This window comes from Anoplopoma fimbria, chromosome 12 (genome assembly GCF_027596085.1).
Source record: "Anoplopoma fimbria isolate UVic2021 breed Golden Eagle Sablefish chromosome 12, Afim_UVic_2022, whole genome shotgun sequence".
Taxonomy (NCBI): Eukaryota; Metazoa; Chordata; class Actinopteri; order Perciformes; family Anoplopomatidae; genus Anoplopoma; species Anoplopoma fimbria.
Window position 1 is genome coordinate 15586230 of NC_072460.1, and position 24571 is coordinate 15610800.

At 36.4% G+C, this 24571-nt stretch overlaps 2 protein-coding genes across 4 annotated transcripts; both read right to left on the reverse strand.

Moving 5' to 3' along the window:
* Nucleotides 1–1412: 1412 nt before the first annotated feature.
* LOC129099946 (tubulin alpha chain-like) lies at nucleotides 1413–4754 on the reverse strand. Its single transcript, XM_054609407.1, has 4 exons — nucleotides 4650–4754; nucleotides 3715–3937; nucleotides 3483–3631; nucleotides 1413–2479 (listed from the first exon to the last, which is right to left on the reverse strand). The coding sequence occupies exons 1-4, from the start codon at nucleotides 4650–4652 to the stop codon at nucleotides 1499–1501; spliced, it is 1356 nt and encodes a 451-aa protein (XP_054465382.1). The 5' UTR covers nucleotides 4653–4754; the 3' UTR covers nucleotides 1413–1498.
* Nucleotides 4755–6108: 1354 nt separating this feature from the next.
* On the reverse strand, nucleotides 6109–9819 carry rps21 (ribosomal protein S21). Of its 3 annotated transcripts, none has more exons than XM_054609396.1 (6): nucleotides 9749–9819; nucleotides 9259–9341; nucleotides 8409–8472; nucleotides 7373–7444; nucleotides 6811–6866; nucleotides 6109–6448 (listed from the first exon to the last, which is right to left on the reverse strand). In XM_054609396.1, the coding sequence occupies exons 2-6, from the start codon at nucleotides 9306–9308 to the stop codon at nucleotides 6439–6441; spliced, it is 252 nt and encodes an 83-aa protein (XP_054465371.1). In that variant the 5' UTR covers nucleotides 9309–9341; nucleotides 9749–9819; the 3' UTR covers nucleotides 6109–6438. The 3 variants fall into 3 exon arrangements, with proteins under 3 accessions (XP_054465371.1, XP_054465372.1, XP_054465373.1); XM_054609397.1 differs by having other exon boundaries at nucleotides 9716–9752; XM_054609398.1 differs by lacking the exon at nucleotides 6109–6448 and having other exon boundaries at nucleotides 6807–6866.
* Nucleotides 9820–24571: the final 14752 nt, after the last annotated feature.

Here is a 24571-nt window from a genome sequence, read left to right on the forward strand (position 1 = left end):
AAAACCCTTAAAATGAAGTGTAGACAGGGCCTCAGACTAGTGTAAAGAAAAACATCCAAAACATACATTAATGTGTTTATTTTAGACATTAGATAATGCCTTATTTGCATATTTAAAATGTAAAGTTTCAGAAACTGGGAAAGTTTCAGGATATCAGTTATTATTTTTTACCCTGTTCGACTGTAGTGTCTTCCCTTAACGGGAGGATTGAATGCCAGACATGGGATTGGGCTCACAGTCCTAGATTGTGCACTTATTGTGTCAGTATGTAGACACAATGAAAAACAAGGTCAATAAGACAGACTATAATACAATCAGCTCAATCTTGGTGAACAGGGACTAATGTTGATATTTTGGATATTTAGCAAAGTGTCTCCTGTCTACATGTGTCCTGAATTAAACGACTATGTTAGTATTTCACACTGAAAGCTTCTTAATACATATCATTCATACACTCATCATCATACACTCAGTTTTAAGATGCGTTGTGTTAGCCACTCTAAAATTATTATTATTGCAATTGACATCCAAGAAATGTATGCAACACCTGGTGGTTTCACTTTAGTAAGTATTGTGCTCTCTACTACCACCAGAGGTCCCCATTTATTATTTTTCATTTACTTCATACAGTAGTTACATCATGGTGGAGAAAAAATAGAGGAGTTTTAGGGATTTGTATTAAGTGGGAAAACCTGCTACACTTCTGTTTAGGGGGTTCTAAACATTAAAGCATTGAATCCTGGTCGTTTCTGTGTAAAATCAGCATCAGTTACCCCTCAAATCAAAGCTGGGATTTATAAAATATTATAATACTCACCAATATGCAATTCTAACAAGTTGCCTTTGGATAGGTAAATGTACTTCTATGTATACAGGATATACATATATGTAGTAGAGTTGCACCATTGACAACATATTACCAAGCCACATAATTTTAAGTTTTAAGATTAAGTTAAGTTTCTAGCAAGGTTATAGATAGTTTTGAATTTGTTTTTATTTTATTTTAATTTTGACTTTTCAATGTCTGTAGTTTTGGTTAGTCTTCACAGTGTATTTGTTATTTTTTTGCTTGGTTTCAGTTTATCAGAAGGGCTTAGTTTATATATTGTTAGCTTGTTTTTATTAGGGACAGGCATGATGTCTCAAAAGTAATTAACTACATTTAGTCTGAACAACATTTAAAACATCAAAACATTTTTTAAAGATCCGTGTTTCTTCTCAGACAGACTGGTGTGGACTACAAACATCTGTAGAACACCACTGCGCCTATGTGACTAAAGTGAGTGGAGCAAGATAATGTCTTGCTTTACAGTACAATCAGTTTAGATCTTCTAATTGACAACTAAATTAATATACAACCCGGATAAGTTATGTTAATGTTTAACACTGACTTACTATATAGTGTGAGCAGAATAACTGCTATCAAAGACAGTAAACAATAGTGCAGTTACTGAACAGAATTTATTTCTTAGTTAAGTTATTGAGAGTACAGATTTGTTTAAAACTCTCCATCATCTTCCTCCTCCCCCTCTCCTACACTATCTGTGCCAACCTCCTCATAATCCTTCTCCAGCGCCGCCATGTCCTCTCTGGCCTCAGAGAACTCTCCCTCCTCCATACCCTCACCCACATACCAGTGAACAAAGGCACGCTTGGCGTACATCAGATCAAACTTGTGGTCAAGCCGAGCCCAGGCCTCTGCAATAGCAGTGGTGTTGCTCAGCATGCACACAGCCCTCTGGACCTTGGCCAGGTCTCCACCAGGAACCACAGTGGGCGGCTGGTAGTTGATGCCAACCTTGAAACCAGTGGGGCACCAGTCCACAAACTGGATGGAGCGCTTGGTTTTGATAGTGGCAATTGCAGCATTCACATCTTTGGGCACCACATCACCACGATACAAAAGGCAGCAAGCCATGTATTTGCCGTGGCGAGGGTCACATTTCACCAACTGATTGGCCGGCTCGAAGCAGGCGTTGGTGATTTCTGACACCGTTAACTGCTCATGGTACGCCTTCTCAGCAGAGATGACGGGGGCATAGGTGGCTAGAGGGAAGTGGATACGAGGATATGGCACCAAGTTGGTCTGGAACTCTGTCAGATCAACATTGAGGGCGCCATCAAAACGAAGGGAAGCAGTGATGGAGGAGACAATCTGACTGATCAACCTGTTCAGGTTGGTGTAAGAAGGACGCTCAATATCGAGGTTCCTATGGCAGATATCGTAGATGGCCTCGTTATCTACCATGAATGCACAGTCAGAGTGCTCTAGGGTGGTGTGGGTGGTCAGGATGGCGTTGTAGGGCTCCACCACAGCGGTGGATACCTGGGGAGCTGGGTAGATGGAGAACTCCAGCTTGGACTTCTTGCCGTAGTCGACAGAGAGACGCTCCATCAGCAGGGAGGTGAAACCAGAGCCGGTGCCACCTCCGAAGCTGTGGAAAACCAGGAAGCCCTGAAGGCCGGTGCACCTGTCAGCCTGAGGGCAGAGGGAGAGACACTGATCATATATAGGAGATGCAGTAAAATTGTTTAGCTGGAAATTGATTTATTGCTAATTTTGACACAGAAAGTCAATTTTTTTAAATACCATCATAGGTTTGTGCATTTAAAATTGGCTGTGTGGAGCTTTTACACAAGCTAAAGTGGGTGAAATAGATAATAGTAAGCAGGAGGAAAGCTAGTTAGGTTAGCTATATTGGCTAAATACTGGCACTGACAGCTAACAGTAATGGAGGTTGCATTATGTTACATTATGATGTATTCAGCTCAAAAAAAATGTGTATTTGGCAAAGGTTTATTATAACGCGAGCATGAAGAGTTCAAATGTTATCTTGTAAATTTTAGTTTTTGGCAAGAAACTTCCAGTTGTGTGAAGGAAAAGTTTTCACAGCAATATGTAATAGATATAAGGGTGGGAATTATAGCCCCTTAAACTTTGTAACACTAGCTCAAAGCAGCATATAATACATAACTACTAATGCAAAGATTTATTTTTTAACAAAGCATATACTGAAATAAAACTATAATTATTTATTTCCTTATCATTTGAATTTTGTGTTTCCATGCAAGTAACCACTATAGATGATAATAAAGTAAAAGCATAACATTCTGAACTTTTGTTGGTTTACACTGACTTGAGATGAAGGAACAACAGCCACTAACCATGAGTTCTGCGAGCTGGCTAAACTGGTAAGTTGCTGGTAGTGTATCACTGCTATCAAAAGCAAACGACCTCTTTAGAATATCATGAATACATTTTTTTCCCTCTACCCTGAAGGGTGTCAAGACATGCAGATATAGTTTAATATAATTTATCGAATTTTTGAGATATAGTCTTTTTTTTGCCATCACACCACTAAAAATGGAAGGAAAATTTTAATTTAGGATTGTACTGTAATCTTTGAACCAGTATAAGTCTACTAGGTCACAGTGGTCCGGTCTGATTAGAAAGGAACCTCTCCTGATCTGAATTTACCCACCAATTTGCGGATCCTGTCCAGCACCAGTTCAATGATCTCTTTGCCAACAGTGTAGTGTCCACGGGCGTAGTTGTTGGCAGCATCCTCCTTGCCAGTGATCAGCTGCTCAGGGTGAAACAGCTGGCGGTAGGCCCCAGAGCGCACCTCATCTGAATAGACCGATTCAAATCAGAAATCACTTGAGGGTTTGACTTTATGAGATAAAAGAGGGATCTGTATTTAAGGAGGTTACCAATGACCGTGGGCTCCAAGTCCACAAAGACAGCTCTGGGGACGTGCTTTCCAGCTCCAGTCTCACTGAAGAAGGTGTTGAAGGAATCATCTGTTCCTTCCGAGGTCGTGCCACTGGGCATCCGTCCGTCAGGCTGGAGGCCATGTTCCAGGCAGTAAAGCTCCCAGCAGGCATTGCCAATCTGGACACCAGCCTGACCGACGTGGACCGATATACACTCACGCTGGAGGAAAGCGGGCAATATGTAACATTTAACCATTAAATACTGCTAGACATCTATACGTTTAACCATGTCGAATTGGATGTTTCAGAGTTTCAGATCATCGGATATGTTGAAGACAGCAGAGGTCCAAAGGGAGGAGGAGGGATGAAAGGACTCTTTGTAAAGTACCAGATACAGCAACATCATGACCGAGTCACCTGACACATGCTGCCCTTCTATTTATAGTCTTAAAATGAATCAGTTTATTCAGACGAACAGATAGTTGAATATCCATGAATAAAATCATAATGAGAGAAAACATACACACATCTATATATATATATATATATATATATGAAATTACATAAAATATCTAATTTTCGTAAGCACACAGTTTTCATAGCCAGTAGTAAAACATAAAAAGATTACAGATTAAGTGTCTGATTCATAAATAATATTAGGAAGAACTTTTACATAGGTGGTTAAAAAAAGAAGATAACAATTTAAAGACTAGGAGATATATGAAGTTATAGAACATCGATGTAATACAAAATATCAAGAATATAATGTTACTAAAATATATTGCTACTAAAATATAAAATAAAAACATAGGATACAACACTACACACAGTAGACAAGAAAAAAGAGGAATGTGACAAGACTGGTGTTAATTATATAATGGCTGTGAGCCTGGTTAAATAAAAAAGAAAACGTCCCATTGTCCCACACTCACCATGCTTCCTGAAGATGTGTCTGACGGGGTTGAGATGAGGAAGAAGAGACTGATTATTTAACTCTCACAGCTGCGCTTCAAGGAGTGCTGTGTGAGACGCGAACACCGATTTACACCAGGCGAGGCCATTTATAGTGGCATTACAAGGCAGAATAAACAGCTGAATCCAATTGGTCGAGAGCCACAAGAGCTTCTTTCCTATTGGTTAAGCGAAAGCACCGCTCTTCACCGCAGGTTTTAATGGCCATGACAGTGAGAGTTGTTGTTGAATTCTCAAGTTTATACAAAAAAAAAATAAGAGATGCAGAACATACCAGATAAATAGGAATAACCAATGAAAAAAAAACATGTTAAAAAAAGAAGATAAATATACGAGTCATTCTGAAGATTATATTTACATACAATTAAGAAAATTATAATTATAATAAATTCAAAATTACACTATGCTATGAAAGAAAGTGAGCATTTATTTATATTTAGTCCTACGTTAAAAACGTATCTAAAAGTATCTGTATCAAAACCGACTTAATGTACAAAATGTAAAATTATTCATTATTCAGAATGGCTCATTTCAGAATGAACTTAGAATAATTTATGCATTAACATTACTTCAGTTTGCTTGCGTAACTGAACTCTGTAACGTTTCACCACTTATGTGCTGTTGACTATTTCTGAAGAAAGGGAGCATCAGTTGAACAAGTTTCCAATTAGGACTATTTACTAGAAAGTGTAGTCCAGACTTTCCTTTTATACTTGTTGCCCTTTTAGAAGTGTAAAACAAGTTTTTTTTCTCATTTTGAAGGAAACTTGACATGCTGCACTATTCTGGAATAAATCACACTAAGGATGGAGTCTTGGTTCATAACTTGATATTTCTGTCAGTACCTGTAAGGATTGTGACCTTAAAGAAACATTACCTCGATCGCAGCTATTTAAATGAGTTAGAGGAAGGCTTTCTTAACCAATTCGCATACCATGGCCTCACTCCTAACGGTTAAGACGTAGTGCCAACAACTTATGTTTATATTGCATACTACTATACATCAACATTTTTACACTTAAATTCATGCAACTTGACCAATAAACATGTATCAAGATCAATTCCTTAATAAACCATTGACCACGTTGCTTTGCTTTCAATACGGTTGACTTCAGACCAGCGGAGCCGACTGCACACCGCTGTTGATAGAGAAATGTTATCTTAAAGGCATTGATATAAACCTGTTTTATATCTATGCCCATTTAGTTAACGTTAGGGGCCTATCACCTGTCTAACAAAAACATGGTCTTTGTATTTGCATGTGTGCACTGTTTGAAGTTTGCGTTGCTGAGATGACAGACTTGCCCGTTCATCAGACGGAGTGTCAACTCTGGCTCAGGCAAAAGATTATTTTTGCTTTGACCAAAACATTAACCTAGGAAAAAAAAACAAAAAAACCTTACCATTTGTTGGTGGTAGTGTTGACTATACATCGTCTTTATTACAACCATTTCTAAACCAAAACTTCACCAATTTAAAGCCACAGATTTAATGAATTCAGGGAATAGGAGTCTACTGGCTCCATGATTCAAAAAACCTCACATCATTTTCAGGTCTCACCATGGAAACATCAAAGTGTCCAGTGAGTTGAAGATTGGTACAAAACATAGACTAAGACAGTGTCTTGACACACTCATGTAAGGAACACAGTTTGGGTCTTTCATTCGTTGTAGAGAAATGACAATTGCAACAAAAGTTTTTTTCCCCCATTTTATTTTTTACAAAGTTTCCACTGCTCCAGCGTCACACTTAGAGGTTCCTGTGAAACAGAAGAGGAAAATAATAGTTAGTTGTTGAATTTAAATTGCAAAAGGAATGATTGCCAAAACGTCTGCTGTGAAAAAGGCCGATATATTTCATTATTTTAAAGTCTGTGAACTAGAGTTTGTTTTAATTTACTGTATAGGACTGTTTCAACAATTACAAGATGTATTCTCTGACAGAGAGGAACAACTTCTGCTTTGAGGAACTAGCTTATCAAACATAAATCATGCATGATTATAGTACAGCATCACAGAAAAGCCTGCACCACACTATGGTCACGTCTATAAAAAATAAAAATAAACTGTTATGAACAGTGTAACTCAGCTACATTTAGGACACTTGAGAACAGATTCTTACTTTGCGACAACAGAATCATTCTTTGCCAGCCTCAGGATGGAGTCATCAGACTCACCCTGCAGGAGGAAAAACAATCTGTTCAGACAAAAGCTTTCAGCATTTATAAGAACATTTTATGGCAGAGGAAGGTTTCTGGGTCAAGGTTTCCACTGTAAAAACACATTCTAAAAACCTTCCTCTGTTGTCTAATTCTTTATGAAGGATGAAAAACTACCCCACAAGTTATTATCTACTAGACCACCCACCAACTGAAATTACTAGAATATAAATCCATGTTCAGTGCTTACCACAGGATCTTGTTAGACAGAATATTAATTGACTAATACATTTTAATGTATTAAGTAGTTGAACTGAGCTCCTGTCAGTCTAGGTAATTAATGTGAATGTCCCAGAAGACAAATAAAACCTGTGCTACAGGAGCAACTGACAAAAGGTAAAATAAGAAAAAGAGAAAATATGAGCCGATAGCAAGAACATTGCATTGCACAATGACGGACAAGCAAACTATGTTCAGATGACGGTGGGTAAAGTACAAAGCAACGGAGATTCAACTGAGGCTTACCATTCTGCGGATGGCGCCACAGATAGCGTAGGTCTTGAACTGACCGTTGAAGCGACCAGTCACCTTGTCCACCTGCAGAGGACAGAGAACACTGCATCAGAACATTTAATGTTCTCACCAACAACATTTACAGTGAGAGCTAGATTTATAACAGTATCAATTGCTGAAGAAACAATTCCAGTTGTTTTCCCGTTTCCATGGTATGGACCCTGTTTGATAAATATAATTTTCCATCTTCACGTTATGTTACAGCGCCAGTTTTTCCTCAACCATTGAACCTCACATCCATCATGGCGCGGTTTACTCATGTGGCTGACTTCATGCAAATATTTACCACCGACACAGAGCCTAGTGTTTGAGTTTACTTTGTTTATATTTGTAAACAGACAGTAACAGCCTGTGTCACAAAGCCTGTGGGCTACCTTATTGCAAATAGCAAGCTGTCAAAGAATAACATAAAATTCACAAATAATCTGAACGCATTGGGGTTAAAGCTAGCAAATACCATCTATGTCGACATTTGGCCTCATGCAAGAACCACTCGACAAACATTGGTTCTTTAGTGGCTTTTACATGTGATACAGGAGAACTTGCCATATTCACCAATTGTCTAGTATTTTTAATTTGCTCTTAGGACATTTTTTTTTTTTTTTTTTTTTTTTACAAGTGGTCTAGACCTGTAGCAGGAGTTTACAACCACACTTTTTTAAAAGTGTCATTTTTAAATAGAAACTTGTATGGAGGCAAATGTGGTAAATTTAAAGAATTTTATACCTGTCAATTTTTTATTTGACTTAATTCAGCTTAAGAAAATGGTTTCATTATATTGCAATATAGTACACCAAGATGATTATAAAGGTATTGTTGGGGTCTTGATACCTAGTCTTTGTAATATTATAGGAGTTATTAAACATAACTGATATTAACCATAAACACAGCATGTACATTAGCTGTTCAATCAGGACACACTTATCTAGTTTTATTCTTTCCATTTCATATGAAAGAATAAACTTTAAGACTGAACTTCTCAACTCACCTCAGCAATGTTCATCTGGATGGAGGCGTGGTCCTTTGCTCCAATGATTCTGTTGCTAGCAGAGCTGCAATACAGACATGCAATAGTTTAATTCATTGTTCATCTTATTTACATCTCGCCATCATTCACACCAAAACTTTGCATAACAACACTTTCAGCTTCACCTCAATGAAACAATTTCAGATTTTCTGAACTAAGTATTGACACTACAGGCCAGTCCCCAGAAATATTAAATTCATTGTTAACCTCCAATTACCCTATGACAGAATAACTAGGTACAGTTACTCAAATACAGTTATTACTTACCATACTTGTACTTTTATTTTATTTTATTAATGTTATGCTAGTCTATACTTCTACTCCACTCATTTAATTTAACAGCTTTAGTTATTTTCAGATAATTTTTTATGCATCACTTTCCTGCATTGAAGTTGAATATTTTTCATAACCCGACAGATGAAGTGTTCCTTTGATGGTTTAGAAAATGTTTCTTCTTCTTTAGCTAAACTACTTAAAAAATATATTAATAATAATAAAACATTTTTTTTATCAGTAAAAAAAAGAAAATGCCTGATCACAAAGCTAAACAGGGCTTGTTTCTGTCTGATCTCAGGAAAAGTTGACTTGTGGTTCTTCCTACAAACATGACCATCTTATAAGATATGAGGCATTGATGACAATTAAAACTACTCTAAAAGGAGTTTAAAATTGGCACAACCTTAACCATATGCAAACGCAGCTCACACATGCAATCTAATAGTAATGGGAATATTTATCTGAACAGTCACTATTGTACAATCTAAACATTTTTAAAGACAGGCTTAAGGCTTGGTACTTTGACAATACTCACCATTTACGTGGGACGTAAAGGTCCACAAATTCACCAGCGTCGTTCTGCATGTTTACAGGTTGTTCAGGTGGTCGCCTACAAATCTGAAAGACATTTGACCAAAAAAAACCAAAATCAGACACGACGTTACCGTAACTCTGCTAATACTCGAGGAGACGCTTAATGGCGCAACAGTGGCGTGCTCCCAAAGACACGTGGATAAATACCACCGTATGAAAAAACAAAGCGTGCTTTTCTTTTAATGATTTTTCAGATAAACTATCAACTCCACTTAGCACAGTTAGCACGCTCATCACGGCCGCATGTGGCCACTGACACACTTGCAAACATCTTGACATTTAATCACAATTCCGGCCCTAAACGCCACCCAAAGGCCGCTTACAACTACACCGTCACGTTAACTGTGACATAGATCACAGAAAAGTGCTTTGTAGCGATAGAAAAACGTATTTTTAACCGTTTTTATGATGAGAGCTCGACGGACACCCACCGTATACGATAAATGGCCGACAGGAAAGGAAGAAGTATTAACCCGGAAGAAGAAATATCTCTCAGCAGATGTTTTTGTTGCCACCTGCTGGCTAGATGTTGGTACTACACATCATCGACACCAAATGGCCTGGTATGTAATATAATAATAATAATAACTTTTATTTATATAGCACCTTTTAAAAACAAGGTTTACAAAGTGCTTCGACAGACAAGCCAGCAAAACAGTGCAATAGAAGAAACATTAAGAACGATCGTTAGGATAAAACTAAACAAAGAAACAAAATGAAATAACAAGTGACAATCAAATAAACGAACAAAATAAATAAAATAAATAAAATCAAGTGAAATAGGTAAAATATAGTAAACGAATATAAGATAAAATAATAAAATTAAATGAAAATGAAGCATTAAAACGACGACATCACATAAAAGCCATTCTGTAAAAATGTGTTTTAAGAAGTGATTTAAAAGAGATTACTGATTCGTTATGTAGACACCATGCCTACATACTTTTATTCAGGGTCTGTTTTCTTTACTTGAACAGGGCCGATGTCCGAGACTGCAATAACCTTTCAATGTTCAAATCAGAAATCAAAACTCACCTCTTCAAAACTGCTTTTAATGTCTGACTAATGCTGTGTGTTTTAAGTTTTAAGTTTTTAGTGTGTAGTTTTTATATGCTGTTTTTAAATGTCTGTAAAGCGTCTTTGAGTACTCTGAAAAGCGCTCTATAAAAAAAATGTATTATTATTATTATTAACATTAAAGCAGGAGACAAATTAATTGTTGGATGGAATATCATTTAAATACCTGACAGAAAGTATATTACACAGTATTTGAGAGTTACAAAATATATTTCAGGCAGAGCACATTTCTCAGGTACATGTTTGTTACTTTAATATTATATTATTATAAATATTTAATTCAATGTTTAAAAGCTTGCTTACTCGTCTGGATGGCCGGGATAAAACACCACTTCCATAACCAACATGCAATCGCATATTTTTGATGATGTCTGCTGTAAAAAGGTCGATACCAGCCTCCACTCTTCTGGTTTTAGGCTTTCTGACAGATGTTGAACGTGACTCTAAGGATTTGACCTCATTCAGAGCATTATTGAGGTCAAACACAGATGTTGGGTAATCAGATCTGGCTCACAGTTGATGTTTCAGTTCATCCCAAAGGTGTTGGATGGTGAGGTCAGATCTCTGTGCAGGCCAGTCAAGTTTTTCCACACCAAACTGGGAAGGCCATTTATTTATGGAGCTGGTTTTGTGCATTGAAATATTGAAACGGATGTTGGCCTCCAGAAATGTTTGCCACACAGCTAGGAATACATTATCATCTCATATCATTGTATGCCGTTGCAGGATTTCTCTTCATTAGAAAGAAAGACGCAGATCCCAAACAATGGAAAGCAGCCCCAGTACATGAAGATACGTGAACACATGCTTAGCTACTGTTTATAGTGTACGGTTAGGACAGATGTTCTAGTGTTTCTAAGTGACTGATACAAAAAGTCCACATTTTGCTTATACTTTAATTTCATTATGTTTATTTAGGGTACAGTCACCTCAACAATGGTAACATTATATAATGCACATTATGAAAAATAATTTTCACATTTGTATTGAACACAAATATTGTGAAAGTATCAAGTTGTTGTTATTGCACATTACATGGTACGTAATAAAAGTGTGATAAACGTATGCTGCACACGTACCACGTCTTACAAAAAATGTAGGGTTTTTTATCCACAAAATTGGATTCCCTTAAAAAAGCTACGACACTGCCAAAAATACAGCAATTTATGACATTTAATCTCATACTATTCCAACAATTACTGTTTCAACAATACAATTTGATTCATCGTATCATAAAGGATGGACTTTAATATATTTGTTATACTGTTTTAAATTGTATCCTATGAATAACATTTGCAAAGCTAATACAAAGTCTGTCTGAAAATATCAATGAATACAAATGTACTTTTGAGAGCTTGACCATAATGGACCAATGTGCTGTGAGACTGATGCAATCAAACATTGATAAACCTAACATCTAGGTTGTTGAAAAATAAATTCCAAAGTCACCATACAGTAAAACTTGGTCAAATAATATTCCAAGTACAGCAAATGAAAACATTGCAACTACATCCAGGACTAGGACCTGTCCTGATATCCGGTGGTCATTGTCATTGTTTCTTGACACATGTACACCCAACAGCCAGATCGAAGGGACACCGGCACCAAGCGCGACCGTCGTCTTTGCGTATTATCATCTGGTAGACTGAAACCTGGAGGATGATAGGTTTGGCGATCATGTGCTCCACAGTGCAATCCTTGCACTTAGCATACTGGATATACGCGGGCTCTCTGCCGGGTTTAGCATCAACACTGAAAAAAAGGGGGAAAAGTGTCAATGAAAACGGCATACATGGAAGCAGATTGGCAAACAAGGGTGGAAGTGACAAATTATGGAGAACAGAACAATCAGAAATCATTTAGATAAATAAATAAATAACTCGATAAATGAATTAATATGCCGTTAAATGTACCAAAATTATATTTAAAATAAATGTTGGCATTAATCAATTCATCAAATTTGACATAAATTGATATTTTTGTTTACATTTTTTTCTTTATTAAAAGGAACCCCCTGACACACTTACATACATAAATAAATAAGTTTAGGGAAAATGCAAAGTGTAAATTAAGCATAAATAAATACTTAAATAATACATACATTTAATAATAATTACATTTATCTATTTAAAAAGAAATACATGAATAAATACAAAGAAATGAATAGAAGAGTGGATAAATAGGGTAATTAGTAGAAAGGTAAATAAATAAAAAAGCAAATTCAAACTGAAATATCAATTCATGTCACATTTGATCAATTAATTGATACCTATATTTGTTATTTTCATATATATATTTTTGATGCACAATTCAATTGTTGATGCACTTCGTCCAAATTTTGTTTATCAAGACATTTTCTTATTTTTTCTTTCGGCCAGTTCTGTCGTGCATAGAATTTTTTTTGTTGATACAATGATTTGTTAAGTTAAAGATTCAATGCATTTACAACACTTCATTCAAGTTCCTTCACAGCAAAAAACCCCCAATTTAAATCAAAGTTTTCTTTTTATGGCTGCACAGTTGCATGCATCAATTGATTTGATATGTTGGAGGTAAGCAGGGTTCGAACTTCTCTAGCTCTCTTTTTCCATTCCTGACACAACTATTTCTGCCAATTTTCATGTGAACAGCCAAACGCAACACTATGAATGCCTTTAAGGAATGATGGAGAAGATGTGTGCCCTAATCACTTTCTTAATTTTAATTCAGATGTGGTTTGACGACACTTTCAACTAGACTGATGGTCTTGTTAGAAGCCTAAGATAAAGTTCAGCTCTGCAAAGTAACTCAATTACATTTACTCTTAATATCTTTTAAAAGGGCTAGTATAAATTTAAACATCCCTCATTATACCGTTGATTAGGAAATTATTCTCTCCTCTATCCTGGCCAACAGAAAGGAAACTCACCTTATATTCCAGGGCGCAACTGAAGAGTGCTGGAGCTCCGACACGTGTTTGAAGTCCGGGGTGTGATATTTAGTGGTATATTTACACTGAGGATCACAAGGGCTGCTACACACCATCCCCATCAGTCCCAGTGATAACTGGAAACACAAGTACAATATAGATACATGTTAGAGTCACATTATTAACATCAATTGTGTTTCCTATCTTTCCTAACTATCTTATACCAAATAAGAGCTAAAATGCACAAATAATAACACTTTAATAATCTTATTCATTGTCATATTGTTGGAAAAATATCTTCTCACACCACCTGCTCCTGTGAACTAAATGGTATTTAAAGCTTTGATGAATTTTGCAGTCAGAATTATTCTTGGAAGGTAATGTCTAAAAGTCTTGCACACTATTCTTTTTATGAATCCTGTGGCGCATATTCCTCTAACTATCAGGACCTTTCTTTGGTGGCAGAAGGCAAACAGTCTAATATTACTACACTGCATGTAAAAACATTAAGATTTGAAGTACATACATAAATTAATAACCTTGATTGAACTCTGATTTATCAAACTATTGTGAATTTCTTTGGGGGGTCTTAACTATTACTGTTTTCCCCCAGATCATTGAAAGTACTCACCAAAATAGCAGTGCAGTTCATGTTGACGCTGGATTTCCTTAAGGAAAGAGTTAAACAGAGGCAATCCCTCTCTTGATGTCTACACTCTGGTGTCCTCTTTCACAGAGCTGTTTCTCAGTGCACCTATGATGCTTTTTATGAGACAACAGTGATGACGAAAGAGCATTTGCATCAGGGGGAAATCACCGGAGGCATCATGGACTGTCAAGAGTATGTTGTCAGCTCAACTCAACTCAACTTCATATTCACCTGATTCTTAATTTCATTTTGTATAATTTCTCAGATATTAAACAAAATACACAACTAGCTTCCAGAAAGAAATACAGAGAGTTGTGGTTTCCATTTTTTGATTTTTGCTACCTAGCATTGATAAGTTTAAAATTTTGAGTTCTTACTAACATGAACCATTTTTCTAAATTATTTGTTAGAATCAGAAGAATTTTAAGTTTTGACTTAAAACCCCAACCTGCATAACCTCAAAACAGGACCTGAAACACAGAGTTATAAAATGGCTTAATCCATTTTCCTGTTGGAGATATTTTATATGCTATTAGTAGATATAGCATATAAAATATCAATATATATATTATATGCTCTCAGTAGACCACACATACCAAAAATCTGTGCAATATAAACAATCTGTGCAATACAATAATTACTTTATTCTGTCTGTATATATAATATTTAACTTATTTAACATGTTTTACTGTTTTTACTACTTATTTACTTATTTATAGGAAGCCGGAGAACCCGGAGAGAACCCACGCTGACACGGGGAGAACATGCAAACTCTGGGATCGGCTCCAGCACCCCCGCGACCCTTAACTGGATAAGCGGTAACGGAAGATGGATGGATGGATAATACTTGTTTTGATCTTGTTTTTTACTATGTCTCCTGTTTGCACTATACTCTATGCTGCTGTAATCCTGTAAATGTCCCTGCTGCAGGACTAATAAAGGATTATCTTATTTTTTAAAACACAGACAAAAACACAGTTGTGTCATCTTGCTTCTTCTCCTGATACCAACATTTTAAAACACATTTTTTAAAACACAGACAGTCAGACAAAAACACAGTTGTGTCATCTTGCTTCTTCTCCTGATACCAACATTTTAAAACATATTTTTTAAAACACAGACAATCAGACAAAAACACAGTTGTGTCATCTTGCTTCTTCTCCTGATACCAACATTTTAAAACATATTTTTTAAAACACAGACAATCAGACAAAAACACAGTTGTGTCATCTTGCTTCTTCTCCTGATACCAACATTTTAAAACATATTTTTTAAAACACAGACAATCAGACAAAAACACAGTTGTGTCATCTTGCTTCATCTCCTGATACCAAGAGATCCCCCCCCCAACAACCACAAAAAAAAGTGCAAGGGATACCTCCTGAATCATAGTCTGGGGATCCCACACCTATTTTCAGCGTCACTAAGCCAAGTCTTCCACAGAATTTGCCTAGGAATGCCTACACAAACAGCCACGCAGGAGGCTATCCCTATGCCAACGTCAACAGGCATGTGGTAACAAGTATTTCCTGCCTAAACACAGTCTATCATGCAATCCCTGCTTGCTTCCTTGCTTTCAGTGAACTGTGGAGGTTCAACAGAGACAAAACTACTAAATTAATTAATGGTTATGCATGCAGTGGGAGAGAATAAAATGTAAGCAAGTGCAGAATTTGAAGCCTAACAGTTTTTTTAATTTCACAAGAAAATGCGTTCATAACATTCAATCAAGTCATATTTTTGGTCATCTGAGGAATGTTAATCCAAAAATCGCTCTTATAATTCTGGTTGAGCTGAGAGACAATATCTGGCTGTTAACACTGTCGATGCTTCACTTTCTTCACTAACTAGTTGTTAAGAGTGGGCTGAGACTGAACCATTCATTACATGTACTGTAAAACCAAAACAATGTACTAATGAAGGCTAAAAAGTTAGGGTTAGGGTTAGAAATCTAGCAGTTGCGTTTTATTCTAGATCCACATTAAACAACATTAAATTAACATAGTCAAGTTATCACTTTAATTTTGTATATATATTTTTTTCCAATCAGCATTCTCTTTTTTATAAAGTTTTAATGCTAAATCAGATATTTCAGCATGTATTGTTTATTCTTTGCTGAAAGCAAGTCGGAGTTTTCTGAAATTTACGGACACAAACTGGCCACTATCAGTTGTCATCGTGAGAATCCCAGGGTATTGCTTAACTTACTTAGGGGAGTTAATTTACATAGCATACTTAACTAACATTTATGACTTAAGTTACATAACAAGGAGGGCAGAAAGTTCACTGGTGGCCATTGGCCACTGTCTGGCCATGATGCCCTTAGGCCATAGTGGCCTTGATTCCCCCAGGCCTCAGCTGATTTTGCCGTTTTCTCCTCTCCTTCTTTACTGTCAATAGTTTTTTGAGACACCAGTGTTTTTTGTTGTCTGAATTCTTACTGGGCAAGATCTAATCAAACGCTGTGCACATAAACACAGATTTTGAGCCTGGTATGAACCGCTGCAAAACCAGACTACTTATTTATGCATGTTTGAGGAGCATGCCAGAAACGTCTCTCCACTCTGCTTTGCTAAAAATACATGCATGCTCTTTTTCTGATAGGCCTGGTAGCAAGCATATCTGAAACATCTTCTTTTCCTAAACCTAACCAAGTAGTTTTTTTTCAATTCACAGCATCAACCATGTGTTTAAAATTGCGACAATTTCACAATGCGCAGGTAGATGCAGTTTGACCTATCTGAAGCAATATAATGGTCAGGCTGGTCGGCGTTTGTAGCTATACCAACGAAGAATAATGCAGTGTAATTCCTAGATATACAGCAGAATTATTATCCACTTAATCATGAACAAGTAAGTACAAAGACCGCAAAAAACAAACCCTTTTTGCTGTCTTTTATTCAGACTGTCTGTTGAAGTCAGTTTGCACTGATATGCATTTTAGGCACGCTGCTCTACTTAATGCCATTAGATAGAAAACATTTTCTGGGACCATAGAGAGCTTATATGGGTGAATACATTTTTTTGTAGCCAACATAGGACATACTTCCTGTATTTGCACTGATCGTTTGCATTGGATGTAAATCTTGAGGCGCAGAATTGTCCAATATGGAAGTAATTCTAGGGATACTTGGCTGATCCCCCACGAACATATTTGCATCTTGACCACCAACACATTGACAACCAGGTCAGCTAACAGCAACACAGATTAGTGAGAAATGAACAATGATGAAGTCATGACACATTATGGAGGATACATTTACATACTCCCTCGCATCCCCATTGTATTGCATTGGATTATAACTTGGCCTCACTGAAAGTTGATGACATTTCTCAGTGAGCAGTGAGTCACTCTCATCCAGCTTTCTCTCTTTTCCTCACTTCCCACATGGCAACAAAAATCCTTGGCATTAAGCTCAGGGCGTGCTTTGTTAGTCTGTTCAAACACATTTAGGATAACATGAGTGAATACAGGATATTACCATGAGAATTTCTAGAATTTAAAAACACAAGACAAAGAGTTGAAATCAGGTGTGAGAGGCTGTCATTACTTTGCTCCTATCGCAAAATTCACATGGCAAGTAGCGAACTTACTAGCTAAAATTGTCATTAGGAATCATTGCCTTGGCTTGCAGCTGCGGTGTTACAATAAACTATTTTGTCATAGGATACATCACCAGTCTGTAGGCCAGCATCAGTTTGATGTGTTAGTTAAATGACGGATAAAATAGTGCTGCTGCATTACGGTGACCAGACGTCCCGGTTTCAGGGATGTCCAGAGTCTCTACAAATTTCTGTAAAAAGTGTTCCGATTTTCAACATTCACTACTAAATTGTCCCAGTTTTAACCACAGTTAAATACTGATAATAGCAATACTTGTTTTCACCGCTTACACAGATGAAGTACGGTTTTGCCTCTCAGAAACATATTTCACCACCAAAACATCATTTTTTGGTCTGCTGTGGTGCTTTCTATGGTTTTGAAAGGTGCGCTCTGTAAGTTAGATGTGCTTAGCGCTGCAATAATTGTCCCCCGTCCTGAGAAACTAACTATGCGTGCAAAATAATTTGTGCACCAACATGTGGTACACTTAAGGGTCCCAGTAAACAAACACCAATATCACCTGGCAAAGACTAGCGCGAGGAACCTTCCCACCATGACATAAGACCAAAATGGCCGCTGTGTGCTTATAGTGAATGAAACCGCGCTTTGGCATTTAATGGAAGTATTGTAGTGCTATGTTGTTGTAAGACTCTTTCCAAAACCTTGGATGTTTGTTGATTTTGCTAAATAAAAGCAAACAGGTTGGTGGATGGAGGAAGTACGAGAAAATAGGAGAGCAGGAACAAAAGATGGTCACACGCACAATGGAAACGATATCAAGCATTGTTATTGTGGTTGGTGTTGTTGTGGGGTTAGGTTCTCTAGCCATATACTGGGTAGTATTCCTAATTTTCATGTTTGCATACAGGGACTCCCTCACACTCCCACACACATGGAAAGCAGGCCACTACACTTTATTACTGTTTGGTCTGAGTCACAGGTTGCATGTGGATCTAAACTTTGACTGCAGGATTCCCCTGACTAAAATATAATTTAAATAAAAATAAAGTTGGATGAGATCATGAGATGAGTCATGACAACATCCATAACGACAGAAAGTGAAACACAATGACAGAAGTACATTTTAAAGTTGAATTGACATGGACAAATGTTTTGTCAGGTGAGCAATCGGCATAGACAATCAGATAGTCAAAAATAGTTTTGTCACAAGTAAAGGTCAAACCAAGTTTACTGTAAAGTAAAGAGTGTCAGTTAGGGGAGAAACACTAGTATTTAGATGATTTTTCAGAAAATAAATATGGTAAAAAAATGTTTTTGTTGTTACGTATCCGCAATTAGTGGTAAACTAGATGAATGTTTCCCAATCACTACTCTGATAACCATTCATTTATAACCATTTGCTGTGGCGGATGCTGACTGCTTAAAATAACATGCTGAACCCGCCTTGCTGGTCCAAGCCTCTACATGCTTTGCATCTGCTGACTCACATACAAAAATCTATTGTTGTTAAGCTAACGTTTCGATGGGGGTGGTGTGAATGATTTGTGTTTGTGTGTATTTGTATACTCAAAGAAAACTATTACAGCCAAAGAAGAGGTAGGTTGAGCAGTTGAATGCACAAGTAGAACTGAATATGACAGCTCGAATAAAAAGGAAAAGCTTTGCACTGGCAGCTAGTCTTCTGCATTCAGTGTCTCACTCCTTTCTTTGGTGTGTTATTTCTGACTAGTTTGGGAAGCCTTATTTTTTCTTGAATTCTAGATGATAAGAAATAAGAAAAATAATAATATAACAGTCCACAATCACAATATGCAGTCTAATAACCATGCACTTTTAAATTTGCACATTTGTCAAGTCTCTGTAAGCATTTAAAGTTGCATATTAGGGATGGGAAAAAGATTGTCTATCCATTCACCGCCTTTCAGAAGCCCTTCAGTGTGAAATCTTCGTTCACCTCACACATAAGCAGGAAACATGCAAAGGACTCGGTTGCTTGCTGAGATAGAGGTGAGGATAATGATGATAAAGGTATGCATGATGATGCTGTTGATATGGGAAATGATTTCTTTCTTACCAATTTGGCCCTCTTTTACTTGAGATTGCAAGCAAAGATCCCTCAATCCACATGTGGCATCGTTCATCAGGGACTTTATCGAGTATGACTGGCAGAACAACTGATCCCAGGTGAGATTGTTAATTTATTTTGACTTGAATACTCTCCATAAAGACATCAGGCTGTTCCAGAGTTCAAGTTTATTTAGCTCTTATTCACTGTTACACAGAACACAGGGCAGTGGGAGCGTTTGTCATGTAGTGTTGTCAGTAGTAGAAACACACTGTGTTACTTGCTAATTGCTGCCAGCTAGATACTGTACATATTACAGTACACTTGCAAATCCCACATGGAAACCTGAAGTTTGCGCGGTTTCTGTGCACTCTAACGTGTTTGATATATCTAGGGAATGAGTCGGCAGAGAAACAACATTGTTTGATCCATACTAGTCTACTCTTGTATAGTTGAATGATTATGTGTGGCTCTGTGATGTAGCTTCTAAGCCTGAGCCTGACAGAAAAAAAGTGAAACGGTGCCAGAAAGAACTTGTGACTTAAAATTGGAGGGCCAAAAATGCTTAAGCAGTGGAATTTGGTACGTTATGCTTCCAACAGTTGCGAATGAGACCCCTGTCTGCAAGAGTTAAGCTAGCAAAAAGAATTAAACTTTACACTAGCTGTTCCCTGCCATGTAGCTCAGAAAACACACAAAATGATGTGCTGTTTTAGAAGCTAGGAAGAGAGAAAAGAGTGTCAAAACTTCTCCAAATGGCGCTAACTTTAGTTAGCCAGCGCACCAACACACACACACACACACACACACACACACACATATACACACTGCAACGGCGTCACACATAAACGATTCCAGTTCATTTCCAAACTGATGCCATTATCAAGTAAATGACGCCAGACAATTTATTGTAAAATTTCAAGTTCAAATACTTTATTTTGGTAATATTAGTAACACTAACGTTAGCCTACTAGTGCAGGAAAGTGTCACTCTTAAAGTCATTTAAAGAGGTAATGTTTACTTTAGCGTTAAGTTTACATGAGAAGACTGTGGTTAATTAACGTACAGTTGCAAAATGCCTGACAACAAGGAAGTAAGAATAATAATGAGCTTCGTTACCTTTGCTGTTGCTGAAGTCCAAGAGTGGAATCTGGTCAGAAATTGTGTAGTTCTTGCAACACAATTGTTAATAAGTATAAGTTAGTAATTATAGTCTACTCTCAGCATTTGTGTAATGCAACGGAGGGTATTAAGATGTTGTTTCCCCCTCTGTCTGCGTGAAATCAAAAACTAACATCTGTGTTGGAAATAATGAAAGAAAATTTAAGATGATTATTGATTATAATTCTGAAAGAAAATCCCGTTTAAAATTACCGTATTATGATTCACAGTAAAAATGTATTTACCGTAGGATTCACCCGAGAATGAATTTTGACCATGATGCTTTGCAGATCTACAGCAACATGCTGTATACAGGTTCTACAGTAAGCATTTGCCAAGTATACAGTAAAAATGCTGTAAAAACTACAGAAACTTGTTACAGTGCACATAATCAAAAAACAGAGAAAATTGTTTTTGTCCATTGGTATATATATATATAGTTTCAACTTTTCAAGTTTTCCACTTTTATACATTGATTGTAACCATATCTGCACAATTTTCAAAAGGATACAATATTATTAGAGTGTTATTTTTACGACTTTTACTTAAAGTATTAATGTGTTGTGAAGAAGATGACATTGTGTGGCTAAAAAGACATATTTTGGAAATTAAATATGACAGACTGTTCTCTTACATTTTCCCAGACTCAATGTCACATCAATTTTGAAATAGAACTTGGACATCTAACAAAATTTAAACCTTTATGTTTAAAGCTAACAAATGTAAACTGACATTTATGAAGTTTGAAATAGTGAGTTAAACTTTGAATTGAAATCAAATTGAAACCCCTTTTACAGTTAAGTTGGACTTTTTAAGTTAAAATTGAAGCAAAAATAATTTCAATTACTGAGTATTAAACTAAACTTAATCAAACTTTGAAATGTAACAATCTTATATTACAGTTTAATTTTTAAAATGTTACAAATATGGATTGGTTTTAACAAAAAACATGTACTTGGTGGTGATACTATACCTGCATTTAATTTTGATATATCTAGGCCAACCTGATCTCAAAGAAAGTTTGTAAAATGACAATGACTTCTTATCAGCACATTACATGTCAGCATCACAGAAACAATGCCATTGGAAATTAAAATTGGATCCTTTTTTTCCCTATAAAAATAAAACCCATGATATATTAGCATGCTAATGTCCATTTTAGCATTAACATCAAATATATGCAAAATACACATTATAAAAAGGTTACTTTTCGTATTATTTGTTTAAATACAAGCATTTTGGAAATGACAGCCAATAATCTTGACTTAACAGAAATGTATCTTAATTTATTCTTATTTCATAACTCTCATAACATTTTGACAGAGACTCTGCCAAGACTCATTTAACACATGATGAATTTATTAGAACTGGCATTTCTGGTTCTTTTGTTTCTTATTTGTCACACCTATAGGAATTTTGAAAGGAAGAAAGTTTGGTTGTGCAAGAGAAAGCAGAAACTAAGAGTTTGCAAACCTTGTGATAGTCTGGGGGGCAGGTTTCGATAAATTCTGGTGGGTGGGTGTTATTATATCAAATTGCTGTCTTAAATTATCCAGCACAAGAAAGAGCATGTCAGCGAAACCTGTCAAACAACTTATCTGGTGTCTCCAATTCTACGAAAGGATGTGTCCCAGCATGCCCAGCAGGTGAAAGGTCGTTTTGAAATATATCCAATTCTAAAGACTTTTTTTTCTTATTCTGACCTCATTTAAAGATGTCATGAAATGAACATAAACATTGACAAAGAAGAAAGGTCCTTTGAAAGGGAAGCCTTGCTCAGATGAATCTAGACTAAACGTAGACCCTTTTCCCAACAAAATTAGCAGCTATATGCAGTTTTTTTAGACACAAGAAAACCTGCTTTAAATATGTGATAGATGTCTTTCCCATTACCAGATCGGTAGCCTTTCAAATTTTTTCTTTTTTTTACGAGTCATGTTCAATGCCACAAACATGCCAGAAATAAAGGGTTATTAAACACTGAAAAAGTGTAAAGGTACTTATTTTTTTGTACGTGTTACTTATTCAGTCTCTCCTTCTAAGTGTCAGTCGAGAGTCTGTGATTGTTCGAATGGTGGAAAGACTTACAAAGATGGTTTTGATGAGTTTTATTTTGTTTCTGTTAAGTTTGATTGAAGTGTGTTTTACATAATCAGCACAGTAAAATTACTGTTTTTGTCAATGGGGTTATGTGGCTTTGAGAAGCGCATATAACAGTGGTTTGTTTTCACATCGGAGTCTTTTGTTCCGAGTCTGAATGCCGATTCTAATCTTTCCAACATGACATGAACATTTAGCTCAAACTATGATCAGTATGAGCCCAAAAAAAACCATCCAGTATCCTTCTTGGTGTGGTGTGATGTTCAATAACTGCCTCAATGTTATTGCAAATGTGTCAAGTTGTAACAATTTTAATTCCCTGTCATGAAATTGATCAAGCACAAGAAAAGCTTTTAACAACACAAAGAGAGATACAGAAAAAATTATAATCTGTCACAGAAGGGAGAACAAAACAAACAAAAAAAAACTGACATGACTCATCCCCATGGAACTTTCTCAGGAGAGCAAACTAAAGGGATATAAACTCATAACTGACTGCTTTCTTTTTTTGGCGCATGTTGCAAGTCAAGCTTTCACTTGGGGAAGGGACCAAACTTCATTTCATGGCTTTGAGTTATTTATTTGTCACTTTTGCGGGAGCTTCTGGGATTTTTCACTTATTTTTAACTTTCCATTCTAAAAGTTAATGTAGCCTTCCTGTTTTATGATCTCCTCAGATTTGTTTTGATGTTTAACTTTTGCAGCTGTTTGCTGTTAACACAAACAAAAGTGTGTGTGTAGTTTCAGGGTTTTAACATCAGCAGGAGAAGATTACTGATCTGATACAAGTGTGTGAAAAAAACCCGTTACATTACATTGCTAGCATTATCAGGGAGAAAGTAGGATGCATGATAAATGTTTAACCAAAAGGTGCCTAGCACATTTGCAGTGATGATTGGACAGGATGTACTGAACTAGTAGAGAGTGACATGTGTTTTTGTTGTTCTTGTGTAGCTGAGATAAGCTGATAAATTATATCACGTGAAATCAGATCGTTGTGTGTAGACTTGCGTACTGGCTGATACCCGTTATCTAATACTGAATCGGTACTGGAACAACTCTATTCATTACAAACTAATATATCAAATTATGGTCATTTTGCAACGGTTAATTATTGGTTGTACTTTATTTTGAAATATATTTCAAATATATCTGGGTCTCAAAATGTTGCAGTTAGTCATACATGAATAATGTTGAAGTCCCTGTTCAGTAGTAGGAATCCTTCAACAGGAGGGTGTTCTCATTTTTTGAGTTTCTTGTCAGTTGACAGAATTAGGATTATTTGGATCAAATGTCTTTTACATGTGTCGACTCAACTTTGTTTTATTTATTTTTTTGTCTTTTCTTTTGTAAGTTTTTGGTTTTTATAAGAAATTTTAGAAAAATGTGACACCTTTGAGAGGAGTTTGCACCCAACTGTCTGTGATCTCTGTATTCATCTTATTTGACAGAAGTTAACCTGCACATCCTCTCGCAAGTTAACCACAACATGGTTTTTGGTTGTTCATAGTTGAAAAAAGTTCAACATTTTCCAACAAAACAGAAAGCTTTAGAGATACTCCAGAGTAACTTGTTTTTTCTTCTACAGGCAGAACCTTTAGAAACAACTTTGCACAGAGGGAAGCAGAGAGGTGAAAATGTGACTGACTTTTGAAGGGCTAAGTCAAATCAAAGATACTTTTAAAGGATCGCCCAGACTCTGATGGTCAACAGCTGTGAACGGAACGTT